The sequence below is a fragment of the Musca vetustissima genome, unplaced genomic scaffold (assembly GCF_032173495.1).
Source record: "Musca vetustissima isolate MV318-11 ecotype Yass unplaced genomic scaffold, APGP_CSIRO_Mvet_v1 utg13842, whole genome shotgun sequence".
In the NCBI taxonomy this organism is placed as follows: domain Eukaryota; kingdom Metazoa; phylum Arthropoda; class Insecta; order Diptera; family Muscidae; genus Musca; species Musca vetustissima.
In genome coordinates, this window is record NW_026887015.1 from 59,578 (window position 1) to 73,950 (window position 14,373).

General features: G+C 33.8%; 1 protein-coding gene across 1 annotated transcript in view; it reads left to right on the plus strand.

Annotated features, from left to right (window-relative positions):
- Positions 1-13,367, plus strand: part of LOC133334505 (dopamine D2-like receptor) — a gene marked incomplete at its 5' end in the record, with an annotated part of 69,760 nt that extends 56,393 nt beyond the window's left edge. Inside the window, 5 exons of the mRNA XM_061542821.1 lie at positions 1,527-1,825; positions 2,156-2,383; positions 7,931-8,065; positions 8,637-8,737; positions 13,143-13,367. Of these exons, the coding sequence (XP_061398805.1) occupies positions 1,527-1,825; positions 2,156-2,383; positions 7,931-8,065; positions 8,637-8,737; positions 13,143-13,354 (975 nt within the window). The remainder of the gene's footprint in view (positions 1-1,526; positions 1,826-2,155; positions 2,384-7,930; positions 8,066-8,636; positions 8,738-13,142) is intronic.
- Between the last annotated feature and the right edge of the window lie 1,006 nt (positions 13,368-14,373).

Sequence of the window (14,373 nt, forward strand, 5' to 3'; positions counted from 1 at the left end):
TAAAAAGGGGGTTATATGTGGACTACCCCCAAAAGGAGGCGAATAAAAATCATTTTTGATAGGGAGATTTTTTACCACATAAGACAACAAAATACGGCATTACAGCAATACGGCATTGAAAGACAAGCTCAAAGGTACCCAATGAGAACCTAATGTATAAAATTTCAGTGAAATCGGTTCAAACCCCAAAATATCGAAATTGGGGGTGCCCTTATATAGGGGTTATACCTAAACGTGGACCGATATAGCCCATCTTCGAACCAAGTTACAGCCAAATCGGTTGAGAAACGAGTCCAAATTCCCCAAAATAAAGAATATAATCATTTTTGGTACGAAGATGTGTTATACAATGAGAACCCAAAATACCAAAGTACAGCGAAATAGGTTGAGGAACGTATCCAAATTCCCCAAAATAACGAATATTGGAAGGGCTATCCTGAAGCTTGGCCCAATATTAATAATTTCTGGTACGAATATGTGTTATACAATTAGAACCCAAAGTACAATGACAGATAATTCGGTCGAAAAACGTGTCCAAAATCCCAAAAACGCCGAATATAGGAAGCTACACCAAAACGTGGACCGATATATCCCATTTGAATAAAGTACTAGCTATGTCTGTGCAAAATTACAGCGTTATATCTTAAATATTGTGTTTTGTATCGTGATTTCAACAGACGGACAAACAGGCGGACACGCATAAATCGACATAAAATTTTATTCTGACCAAGAATATATATACTTTGTGGGGTCTCATATAGTAGTACTGTTCTACATTGATATTTTCCATACTGCCTTTATTTTACGATCTTTTGCATATTTTCTGAACTTTTGTGATACTTGACAATTAGTCATAATAAATACATCCCCATTTTACTAAAATTACCACAAGTTCATGTCATTTCCCATTTAAAAATCACATTAAAGAACAAATTTACCACCATAGTCATAAATCACTACTAGAGTTTTGGAAAAAGTGCCCCCTAGTATTGGAAATGTAATCCACAAAGTTAGAACTTTATCGATATGCTGATATACATATATCACAAAGCTTTATAACTTTGTTAGACCAGGACTATCGTTTTGAAATATGATAAATCTTTATGTAAATCCTCTTTAAACTAGTCTATGGCTAAAAGCATAGTTTCAGTCATCCTTTACAACAACTAAAAAAGATGAAGAACGCAAAATGACAGCCATAGCAAGAACAAGTACTACAACAGCAACAACATGCCAACCAGTCAAACAAGCAAGCTTCTACCTGCCACTTGTGCCGGTAGCAACACCACAAAAGTGCATCATGCAATAAAGTCCTTAACTAACGTCCTTAGTGAGATGATGCTATCGTTGGTGCACTTTTAGTTGTTGTCGTTTAGGCAAATCATAGCATTTAACGTGAGGCGATAACATCTCCATCAACATCAACATTTCGCTGCTTTTTTGTTTTTGTTCTGTTCTCCACTCGTCCTTTACTTCTATTTTCGCTGTTTTTCTGATGTCGTTTTTTTTCTTTCTGTCCATTGTAGGCCTTGCGTAGTCGTGCCCGTAAACAGCGTGCGGCACGAAAGCCTCATCTTTCCGAACTGACGGGCGGAAGTGTCATTGAGAATATTGCACAGACACGGAGATTAGCGGAAACTGCGCTGGATAGCAGTCGACAGGGTGTACGGATAATGCCAGATGAACCGGCAACGAATACAGGATCTGGGTCAAATGAGGAGGAGGATGAAAATGCCATATCACCAGACATTGATGATTGCCATGTAATTGTCAACGATAAATCCACCGAATTTATGCTGGCCACTGTGGTGGAGGAGACGGGCAAGTAAGTTGAGATTGTGGGTGTGTGTGTACGTAAAAACTTTGTATGATTCGATGTCCTGTTCTTATAATGCCCATCTAATGATGTGTCTGTGTGTATGTGTATCTCTTTGTTTGTATAGAATTAATGAGGGATATATTTTGAATCCTGGATAAATAGAGAATGGTTATTTAAGTTTTGTTCTTTTTGTTTTGTTTCGTTCTTTCTTTCATTTCTACTTTTATGCCTTGCCCTTCTTGCTTCGGACTCTGCCTATTTATGGATTTTTGTGGCATATCGCAAACTGTTGTGGTAATTCTTTTCCATGTGTCCCTTTTGCAAATGGAGGTGCAGTGTGGTGGCCCAAATTACAACCCAGCCGCATCTTATGGTAGCGGATTCAAATGGTAATCATGATTCTGGTTATGCACCATCAAACGTTGACGATGTCCTTACAGGAATTGCTGAAGACTCATCACCACCTGACAGTCCGGTAGCCAGTGGGACGACACTGCAACGTTCGGCTATTAGCAGTAGGCGTAATACGGGCGATGTATCACCAAAACGGGAACATGCCTTAAGGTAAGCCCATAATGAACAAAAAAACTCGTATCGTAAAAAAATATATATTTCTTAAGGGGACCCCCCCATTCTCGGAGTCAAATTTTTTTTGATTTAATTCGATTCTACACTAATTCAAGAATGTCTCCACAATATTTCAAGTGAAAATCTCAAGAACTCTTGAAGATATATCCGATTTATTTTTCTCTTTTCGAATGGCGGGCACGATAACTCAAAAACTAATAACCCAATCGATTTCAAATTTTTACACGTTTCTCTGTGGGTGTATAGATATCGTATGAACTAGGATAAAGCCAATCGGTGAAGATCTTCCTTATTTTTTAACTTGGTTTTTAGTCAAAAATCGGCGATTTTCCAAAAATATTTTTTCAAAGGTCCGCCATTTTCTTAATTTTAGAGCGAAGTCAATAAGCCTAGTTCATACGAGAGCCAGACATGTACTCTTTCTAACACCGTTGGAATTTTCGGATTCCGATGTTCCAGTTAGGAGTTATCATGCCCGCCATCAAAAATGAGAACTTTTCTTTAATTACAAAAAACAACAACAAAGCAATAACAAAATTTTTTTGTAAATTATTTTTCTTCTCTTTTAAATCTTCAAATATATATGTTCAAAGTTACAAGCTTTAACAAGCATTGGTATTGATTTACCAGCCCATTGAAAATCTTGAAAAATTAAAATCGAGAATGGGTGGGGTTCCCTTAATTTTATTTATGCGTGGGAAACATTTTTTAGTTATAGTCCGTAATATGCCATTGAGCTGTAGGCAAAATTTATCCGTGCTTAAGGAGCATACATGTGTTGGCATTAAGAATATTTAAATGTTTGAAACACAATAATTATTTATACAGACTCGTTGAGGGCTGAACAAAAGTTTTACTCTAAGAAAATAATAATAATAGAAATATCAGTTTCCAGGGATTGTTTCTCAAAATGAATGGAAAAATGTTTGATATTTTCGTGAGGATTGAACTATTGTGGTGGAAATTTATTTTTATACCCTACACAACTATGTTGTAAGGGTGTGGCCTCCAATCGTGCATGTACGTTCGGTTCAAAAAATACCCTATTGTTTCTGGTAATGATCGGTTAATATTTAGGAGATGAAATGGACCAAATACTTATTTTTTTCTGACCGTTTTAGAGGCTAAAATTATAACCCGAGGAAATGTATATAGCCTCTAACCCGAATAACCCGAATATAAATCAAGAATGTTACACGAAGAAAGGGATCTGACTAAGAAACAATCGGTATTGATCAGATGGTATATAGAGGATAAAATAGGTTTTCTAATCAGGTTTTCTAATCTATCTAAAGCACATAATTATAAGATCCGCAAAAAGATAAACTCGTGGTAATTGTGTGGGGTCGCTCAATGAAATTCCCCGGAAATTCGATATGCGGCTTTGATGGCAAAATTCGGTTAAAAACATAATAATACCGAAAATAGGGGGTATTTTTATACTTTCAGGGTAATATATCTTTGCATATGTTTGTAAAATGCCAAAGCCTCATAATATGGCCGATTGACACAACATTTTACACAACGTACTTAAGTTAGCACATCCTAACGTGTGCCACATTTTGTTCAAATCGGTTCAGATTTAGATACAGCTCCCATATATAGTTTCGTCCGATTTTCAATTAATGGTGCACCAAAAACCCACAGATAGGACGGTTGCTACAACATTATGCACAACGTACGGAAGTAGGTAAAGTTTTCTTAAGTTTTTTAGGTTTATATATAGCTACCATGTATCGTTTCATCCATTTTTAAGCAAAATTTTGCACAAAGTACTGAAACTAATATAGCCTAGCGTGTGGAGGGTTTCTTTAAAATCGGTTCTGATTTAGATAAAGCTTCATATATATTTTGGTCCGACATTATGTCAATAATGAAGCAAAGACCCAACATATGAAGTAAGTATAGCCTAAAGTGCGGAAAGTTTCGTTCAGATTTAGTTATAGCTCACATACATATTTTCGTTTGAAGTTTGTCAGAAATTTTGCAAACGTACAAAATTGAGCATAGAATGACGTAGTTGCGTTTTGTAGAAATGCACACATAGCACGTATATATTTTCGACCGACTTCATGTTAATTAGGCTCCAAATAATTAAGGTTTGTCCGATTTGCTTTAAATCGATTCACATTATGTTGTCCAATTGTAAACAAAAGACTCTATATTTGTCGAAATGAAAAATTTAGTATGTTCACCGACTTTACTAATTTCCTTACTGGTTATGTGGGACTATATCAAAGCTTCTACCTATATAGACAATGTCATATTAGCCTTAGAAGGCTATGTCAAAACATGGACCCATGTTGACCATTTTCATGAAGACTTTAAAATACCGAAAATGGGTCGGTATCGTTATTGAGAGCTATACCAAAAAGAAATCCACGCACCATGAGAACATAAGTAGTAGATTAAAAAATTCTGAATGTTGTGGGGTACTGTTAAAATTCTGAATGTTATGGGGTACTGTTATACGAGAGGTATGATCGATATATCTAATTTTCAATATTAAACATTTTAGGAGTAGCAGAAACGTATGTGAAAAATTAGGTGAATATGTCGAGGTGCCGCAAACGGAATGACAACTTTAATATACACACAATCTTTGTGAAGAGTTTAAGAGTGGTTCGGTAGTGGCTTTAGAAAGTTTTTTTACCCTTGAAGAAAACTGCATATCAAACTTTAGGTATATAGATCTAAAGAGTTTCTTTTGTGTGTAGGCTAAGTCAAAACCATGGAACCTACTACTCTACTCTAATTTATGGCGACTCCCCAGCCCTGATTCACGGACAATTTTCCTTTAAATGGAACTTTTTAAATTCTTTTCCTTTTCATTAAATCCTTAACAAGAAATTTTTTACTTGTTCCTTCGTTTGTTCTGGAATGACCTTGGTAGCTTCTAACCACAAGTACAAAAAAATAATTAAATTACAATTTCATTATTTCGTCCACAACCGCATACAAAGCCATACACCCACAAAAATATCTACAAGTTAGAAATAATAGAAGAAACGAAACCCGGAACCCTAAAAACAATTTAAATTATTTCTTTATAATTATTTACACAGTCAGAGCATCTTTAACTCAGTTCTATTCTTAGTTATGCTAAGCTCCCCTTGAACATTATTTACTGTGAGTTAAGTAAGTGTGTTTGTTTTGTTTGCCATTTTAAATAACAAACATTGTCTTCTTATTTATGTAAATTATTTACAATTCAGTGGAGTTAATGTAAATTACATTTGCATTTGTTCCACGGCAATAATTTATTCATTTATTGAACTTCAGAGTTAATTAGAATATAGTTTGGGTGGGTGGTGGTGGTGAAAGAAGAACATACCTCCAGAAATGACTTCTTTTAATTTACAGTAGGTATTTTGTGTGTGTGTGTGTGATTATTTTTTGTGGATTTCCTTGTTCAAATTCAATTTCAATTCAATTAAACAAAACGATTATATTTATGTAAGACGGTTTTAAAAATGTGATGTATTAAAGCGTAAAATTAAATTTCTATTATCATGAAAATATTATTTTTTTAATCTTGAGTTTATAAATTTATTTTATAAAAATAAGAAATGAGTTCGTTTTCAACATTTTAGAATATACAGTTTTTCTAAAATTCTATGTTATATCTATTTTGATATTTTTGGCTCCAATTGGGTGGCACAAAATCTTGCACAACGTAGTTTAATCGAATTGCCTTCAATTTGATTTTTAACACTTACCTTCTTATAAATATCGATTAAGTATAGGCCTCATATATAAGTTCCGCCTCAGTATAGATATGATAGTCCCATTGTTTGTAAGTCCCTGTTTTGGTATAGAGCCCTATGTAAATGTCCAGATCCATTTGGAATATTTGTAGATCATATCCAAACAGACATGACTGTATTAAGGCTATTTAGAATGTTGTAACAACATTTGTATACCCTTCACCACGCCGTGGTGTTTCCTTTTGCCATGTTTGTAACAGGCAAAAGGAAATGAGATAGACCCATGGTTCCTTTTGAGAATATACATAGAATCAATTTCTAAGCCCGTCCGTCTGTCTGTCCATGACAAGTTTTGTTGAAATCGGTTCAGATTTTGATATAGCTCCCAGTTTCGCCCGATTTTCATTTAATGGTGCACCAAAGACCCACAATATGGCCGATTAGAAGAAAGTTTTGCAAAACGTACTGAAGATTGAGCTACCTACTGTGTGGAAAGTTTCGCTCAAATCGGTCCCATATATAGTTTCGTCCAATTTACCGTTAGTAGTACACCAAAGTCCTAAAATATCGCCGAATAGCACAACATTTTCCTAAACGTGCTGAAGTTAGTATAACCTGTGGAAAGTTTCGCTCAAATGGGTTCAGAATTTGATATAGCTCCCATATATGGTTTCGTCCGATTTTCAGTAAATGGAGCACCAAAAACCCAAAGATAGGCCGATTGCCACAAAATCTTGCACAACCTTCTGATGAAGGTATATGCTAGGGTGTAAAGTCGACAACGTCCTGAAGTAAGTACAGCCTAACGATTTTGTTGAAATCGGTTCGGATTTGGGTATAGCTCCCATATATAATTTCGTGCGATAAGTAAATGATCCACCATGGGCTCAAAATATGACCACCATGCACAAAACATACTTAGAATACAAAACTTAAGTTAGAATAACCTTCAGTTCGGGTTTAGATATAGTATATATATTTTCGTCCTATTTTTTGCAAAACGGACAAAATTGAGAATAGAAAGACGTATTTGCGTTTTGTAGAAATGTATACATATCCATATATTTTTTCGACCATTTTCATGTTAATTTGGCTTCAAATAATAAAGAGATGTCCGATTTGCTTTAATTTTATTTACATTATTTTGTCCCATTATAAACAATTGGTCGAAATGAAAAATTTAGTATAAATTGCAGAGTGACATATTTATGAATTGATCTAAGTCGGTTCACATTTAAATAAAGATCACACATTTTAGTTCATCCAATTAATTCATCTAGTTAATGGTCCTTCAAAAATGCGACGTCTATAATGATGCATCTGTAGAATATACCCAAAGTGGCGAAGGGTATCATATAGTCGTCTCCCTCCGACTTATCAACGTTCCTTACTGGTTGAACTTATGTTGGTTTTGAATTCTGCTTTTGAACTGTCAAATGTACATGACATGGTCCCTATATAATGGTCCTACCCTTAAATGTCCTCTTGAACGTCCCCCATGCAAGTAGGTGATTTCGAATGAATTTGTGGCTATGACACTGTAAACGCCGTATCTAGCAATTGATATTTATAGATTATCCTCCTAGCGAAGAATGTGAACAAATCTCCCAAAATCCTTTTTTCTTGTTAATTAATTACATATAATATTTTTTTACTACATAACATTTATCAACTTTCATTGCTATTTAAAAATCCTAAAACGTGAATTAATTAAATTCTTCTTTTTTTCTTCTCACAAATAATTTTCCTTTTTTTTTTGCATATCGCTCATACATCTCTTGGTTGCGGCGAACTTTATATTTACGTCAACACACAGTGCTGCCATGAAACCATTATCGTTTATGCGATACGGAGTACAGGAAGCCATGACATTGGCACGCAACGATTCCACCCTATCGTCAACATCGAAAACATCCTCTCGCAAGGATAAGAAAAACATTCAAGCATCCAGGTAAGTTGTCGGCTTAGGGTTTTTCATTTGAACTGCAAAGTTGTCATAGCATTGCGAAAAAAAGGTTGGGAGATGGAGGAGGAAAGAGAGACTTTGTGGTACAGACAATGGTTTGATTTATAAGATACAAATCCTACTGAACTGCATGTCATCTTCTTTCACCTAATCTCTAGCGAGAACAATACACGGAGAGACAAATAATCTCTAATAGATGTTGTCCTCTTTTTTTAAATGACTAAAGTTGTTGTCTTTTTAATGTGTGCTGTTTTCTTCTTGGCATTTTTTAAATTTCTTTGTTTTTTGTTCTTCTATGTCTTTTCCCTACATCTCTGTGGTTGTGTTACTGGCTGATTTGTTAAAAACAATTCTTGAAACGTAATCCGCTTGATAATGACTACGACAATACTGATGATGACGATGCTGTTGACAACGCTGATGATGACTTTAATATGAAATGATTACGTTTCTTCTAACAAACCAATGAATATCCCTACAAAAACAATGGGAAATCCTCCGAAACCCCGCAAACGTATATTTGGTTGGCTGTTGCTGTGGAAATTAATAAATACAGATTTACGATATACAAAGTCCACAAGGCATCCAAAAAGAAACGAGAAAAAACCTCAGCGAAAAAGGAAAGAAAGGCAACAAAAACCCTGGCAATTGTTTTGGGTAAGTTAAATATCAAATAAAATAAATAAAGAAATGAGGGTGTAACGAATAAAAGGTTAAAAAGTCAGGTGTAGCTGACAGTTTTATACGATGGCACTGAGTACGAAGGTTTTAAATTTATGGATCACCTAACCCTTAATACTGCATAAAAATCAAACGAAGGGTGTTTTGCAAAAGGCAACAATGCTTAGAAAATGAGGCACATACAGTGAGTGTAATAAGTATTTTGCCTCAATAAAAATTTGAAAATTGGTCCAGATTTAGATATAGCTCCCATATATATTTTCGCCCGATTTAATGTAAAAGGTGCACCAAAGTCGCTATATATCGTCCGATTTTATGTTAATGGTGCTACATTTTTCTAAAGTCCCTATGTAACTTTTGATTTGCACGAAATTTGGCATAACGTACTGAATTGAGCCTAGAGTGATGTATGCCAAGTTCCGTGAAAATTGGTCCAGATTTAGATATAGTTCCCATATATATTTTCTCCCGATTTAATGTAAAAGGTGCACCAAAGTCCATATATATATTTCGATTTGCACGAAATTTGGCATAGTGTCCAGCCTGGAACAATGTCTGCCAAGTTTCGTGAAATGTATGTTGTACAAAATTTCATACTTCAAATCCGACGAATATATATATATATATATATATACAATTTCATATCAATCTGTCAAATATGAGGAGTTTGATGTCCCATTTACTTCAAATCGGACGAATAAATATATATATTTGTTTGAAGTAAATTTACAAGCGGATTTGTAATTCATTATTTTTGAAGAACAGTAAATTAATTTACATTTTTTTAAAAAATTCGAGGTCCTAACTGGATTTTTAAATAATATGTTCTTATGATTAACTATACTCCTGGATTTTTAAATAACATTCATGTGAACTTTTGGTATACAGAATATGTCCACAAAAAATATTAAATTCTCCAAAATTATATACATATTTTTTTTATTTAAAAATTTGTCACATTTAAAAGAATATATATTCCTTTCCAATAGTCCACACAGATGTTGTGGTCAGAAAAACCACACACACAAACAAAAACATTAATCCGAAGGTCTTTTCAACAATTCTCTTTTTGGCCAGCCATTTCTTAACAAAAATCCAATTATATTTATGGGCAAATTATTACCATGGCCCATAGCCAAAGAAAGAAAAATATTTATTTGTTTGTGTGATAACTTTACGTTATGAGTTTTGAAAAAAGATTTCATATTGTTGGATGGATGTTTTGAAACATTTTAGTTGTTCTCGTTTATGATGGCAAGAAAAACTTTGTTTGCGGATTCGTGATTCAAGAGTGACAAAATTCAGTAAACAAAACAATTTATAATTTATATTGGCACTTGCCAAGTGTCTATAGCCGTGGTAGGAATGTGAGGGGTTCAAGGTGTCAACAGGCAATAAAAACACAACCATTGAAGTTAAACAATGCTTTGTTATGCCATGTCATACTTTTGATGGATGTCCTGGATGGGGGAGAGCGTGGTAGGTATGATGGATGTCGGTAGTTTAATTTCCGCCACAAGACAAAGCGACAAAATAGAAAAAAACATGGTTGACTTTATTGCCTATTCACAGCTCGTGGGGCAATCATTCATGTCTACCGTCATAACCATTTGTTAAACTTTGACCAGTGGTCCCAGTATTTTTGTGGTGTGCATTCTATGTCACTCAATGTGATAGGAATTACTGTAATAATATTTAAAAATCCACATTTCTGTTGGTCGAATCAAATTTAAAACAATGTCATGCTTCTAGTTTTTCTGTCTATAAAAAAACAGAAAAGTCTCTAGAAGACATTGCCCTGAGTAAGTCCTTAGTTGGCTACTCTTTATATTTCTGTCATAATAAAGCACATGCGAATATTTGTTATAGAAATGGTTTTATTACTTTTAGAAATATTCTCCATCATTTAATCATATACAATGAACTCAAATAATTTTCTAATTACTCCCACAAAGGCTGCTGGCGAAGAAAATCGTTAACCCGTCATTTTTTATGTAGAAGTTGACTTTAGAATGCTCACGCTATCGTTATATAAGATTCGATTTGTTTAGTTGATTTCTCGAATGATTTTTTGCAAAAAAAATGTACGACGGATGGCCCATAAAACTCAGCGTTGGCGCGGGTTTGAGCCGATGTGTGATTCACCTTATATTGTTCGTTTTTTTTTTTAATTCCTTCGAAGACTGCAGCCCAACGAATTATGGTGTACCACTCAGAATAAACGCTGTTGAATCGATATATACCAGTTTTCTAAAAAAAAAACAGGTTGTTATTTGTTTCCACGACCCACACTATCGGTTAATTTTGTGTTTCCTTCTTTTGAAGCATCAAGATATTTTTTCCAAAATTTCCAAATCTACTATTATAGAGTTGACACCTAAATACAATTATTTAAAATATCTGCCATTATAGTTGGTTAATAAAATCCAAGAAAATATTCTCTACAAATCCACGCTTATAATTAGACTTACAATTGAGCCACAGAAAATATTCTCTACAAATCCACGCTTATAATTAGACTTATAATTGAGCCACAGAAAATATTCCTTAAAAAATCCACGCTTATAATTAGGCCATCGAAAATATTATTTAAAATTCACGATTATTAAAAATATTCTTTAATTAAAAATATTCTTTAAAATTTCCACGCTTATATAGATCCTCTGCAAAGTATTCTTTAAATAACCACGCCTATATGGATCATCTTTAAAATATTCTTTAAATAACCACGCGTATAGGGTTCCTCTGTACAATATTCTTTAAAACCAGTAAGGAAAGCAGTAAAGTCGGACGGGGCCGACTATATGACCACCACTTTGGGTATATTCAAGTTATGAATCCTAACACACGTCGCTTTTTTAAAGTACCAGTAAAATGAAATTGGACCCATAAACATGTCATTCTGCAACCTATACTAAATTTTTCATTTGGTCAGGTGTAGAGTTGCTTCTTACAATGGGACAAAATTATGTAAATCAATTTAAAGCAAATATCGATCGGACACCCGTTGATTTTTTGGATATATATCTGATATAAATGAGGAGTTTGGTGCACCTATATCTAAATCTGCACCGATTTCAATGAGACGTTCCAGATATAAATTTATATTAACCAAAGATTAATTTATATTAACTTCATTGTACAAAATTGTGCGGCAATTGGACAAACTTTGGGTCTTTAGTGCACAATTTACATTACATCGGAAGAAAAATTATATAGGAGTTATATCTAAATTTGTACCGATTTCCACGACACTTAGCACACATCATTTTAGACTTAATTTAGTACGTCATGACCAATTTTCTGCAAATCGAAAAATATATAGGGACTTTGGTACACCATTTACCTTAAATCGGACAAAAATCTATATGGGAGCTATATCTAAATCTGAACCGATTTTTAGGAAACTTAACACATTTCATTCTAGACGTAATACATTATGTTGTACCAAATTTCGTGCAAATCGAAAGATATGTTGGGTCTTTGGTACACCATTTACCTTAAATCGGACAAAAATATATATGGGAGCTATAACTAAGTCTGAACTGATTAAGGAAACTTAACAAACTTCATTCTAGACGTAATTCATTATGATGTGCCAAATTTCGTGCAAATCGAAAATATGTAGGGTCTTAAATCGGACAAAAATATATGGGAGCTATAACTAATTCTGAACCGATTTTCAGGAAACTTACTACATATCATTTTAGGCCTAATTCATTACTTTGTGGAAAATTTCGTGCAAATCAAAAGATATATAGAGACTTTGGTACACCATTTACCTTAAATCGGACGAAAATATATCTGGGAGCTATATCTAAATCTGAACCGATTTTTCCCAATTTCAATAGGGTTCGTCTTTGGATCACAAATGCGAATGTTTACAATTTACAAATTTTTAACCTGATCAAGAATATATACTTTATAGGTTCTGAAATGAATATTTCGATGAATTACAAACGGAATGAAAAAAAATCCACGCCTTTGGTGGCCCTTAGAACATATCATTTAAAAAAATCCACGCCTTTGGTGGCCCTTAGAACATATCATTTAAAAAATCCACGCCTTTGGCGGTCCTTAGAACATATCATTTAAAAAATCCACGCCTTTTGTGGTCCTTGCAACATATCATTTAAAAAATCCTCGCCTTTGGTAGTCCTTAGAACATATCATTTAAAAAATCCACGCCTTTGGTGGTCCATAGAACATATCACCATAGAATATACCTTGCCTTGGAAGATATTATCTTCTGTTTCATAAAAATATGATTTTTTACATCCATTCTCATTTTATGATCCTTAGGAAATTGTATTTATAAATGTACGTTTTTATGTGGTTCTTACAAAATATTAATTTTCCATTTGTTCTCAATTCCTTTTAGGTGTTTTCCTCTTCTGTTGGCTGCCATTTTTCTCCTGCAACATTTTGGATGCAATGTGTTCGAAATTCGACAAAGATTGTAATCCCGGCGTGACGGCATTCATTTTCACCACCTGGTTGGGTTACATAAATAGTTTTGTAAATCCCATTATTTATACGATATTCAATCCTGAATTTCGTAAAGCATTCAAAAAGATTATGCATATAGGGTGATTAAAATTACAGGCGATGGACGGAGCTCTATGGAGACAAGGAGAAGAAAAACATTTCAACAACAACTATAACTGCTGCATCAACCAAAGGAATTATGAGGATATAGATCATTATGACCACCATCATATCACAATGATGAAAATTATTACGACCATCTTATTACACTAAGGTATCTGATCTTTATTTAGTAAAAATTGCCATATTTCAGTTTTATTTTCTTTCCTATTATATTTTCATGGGTATTCATTTGCCCCAAAGAAAAACATGAAAATAACAAAGAAACCAAACAAATAATCACATCACAAATGAACAACAAAAACATGAACAAATAGAAGAAAATTAAACCAAATATGATAGTAGTAAAACATGCAAAAGGTGTACATATAATTTCTAAAATTAGTGTATCATGATTGCATTTACTTAGATTTTTGTATAGGCTGAACGTTTGTCCGGATGGCGGGTGATATGAAGGGTGTGGGTGGGTGATGTCTTTGCCATAAGGTATTATGCCAAAGCCAAAATTATACAATGAAATGAAAGTCAAACATATACACACACATCCAACATGTCTTTCCGACCACACATAGGACAAAGCGGAAGGGGGAATAGGTGGTGGAGTAGTAGTCGAATGTATGTCGAAGTCATCCAATAGACATAGACAAGGTATTTGTGCCAAACGAGAAGAACAAGAAGACGAAACAGAATGTAATGTTCAAAATATAAATCATTTCTAGATAACATACACAAAGTAAAGATATTGGAATCTTTTATTGTAAGTATATTTGTAACTAAGTAGCATAAATGTAATAACTAGGTATATCATACACACAACATACCAACATATTACATATAAATACATACATACATATATATCGAGAGAGAACGAAGAAGAAGAACAAAATCAATAGATTTAGCAAAATAAAATTGTATAGCAATATTACAACAGAAACAAATACATACTCAATATTTCGTATTCGTATTATTATTATTACGTACTTATGTTCTAGTTAGCAAGAAAT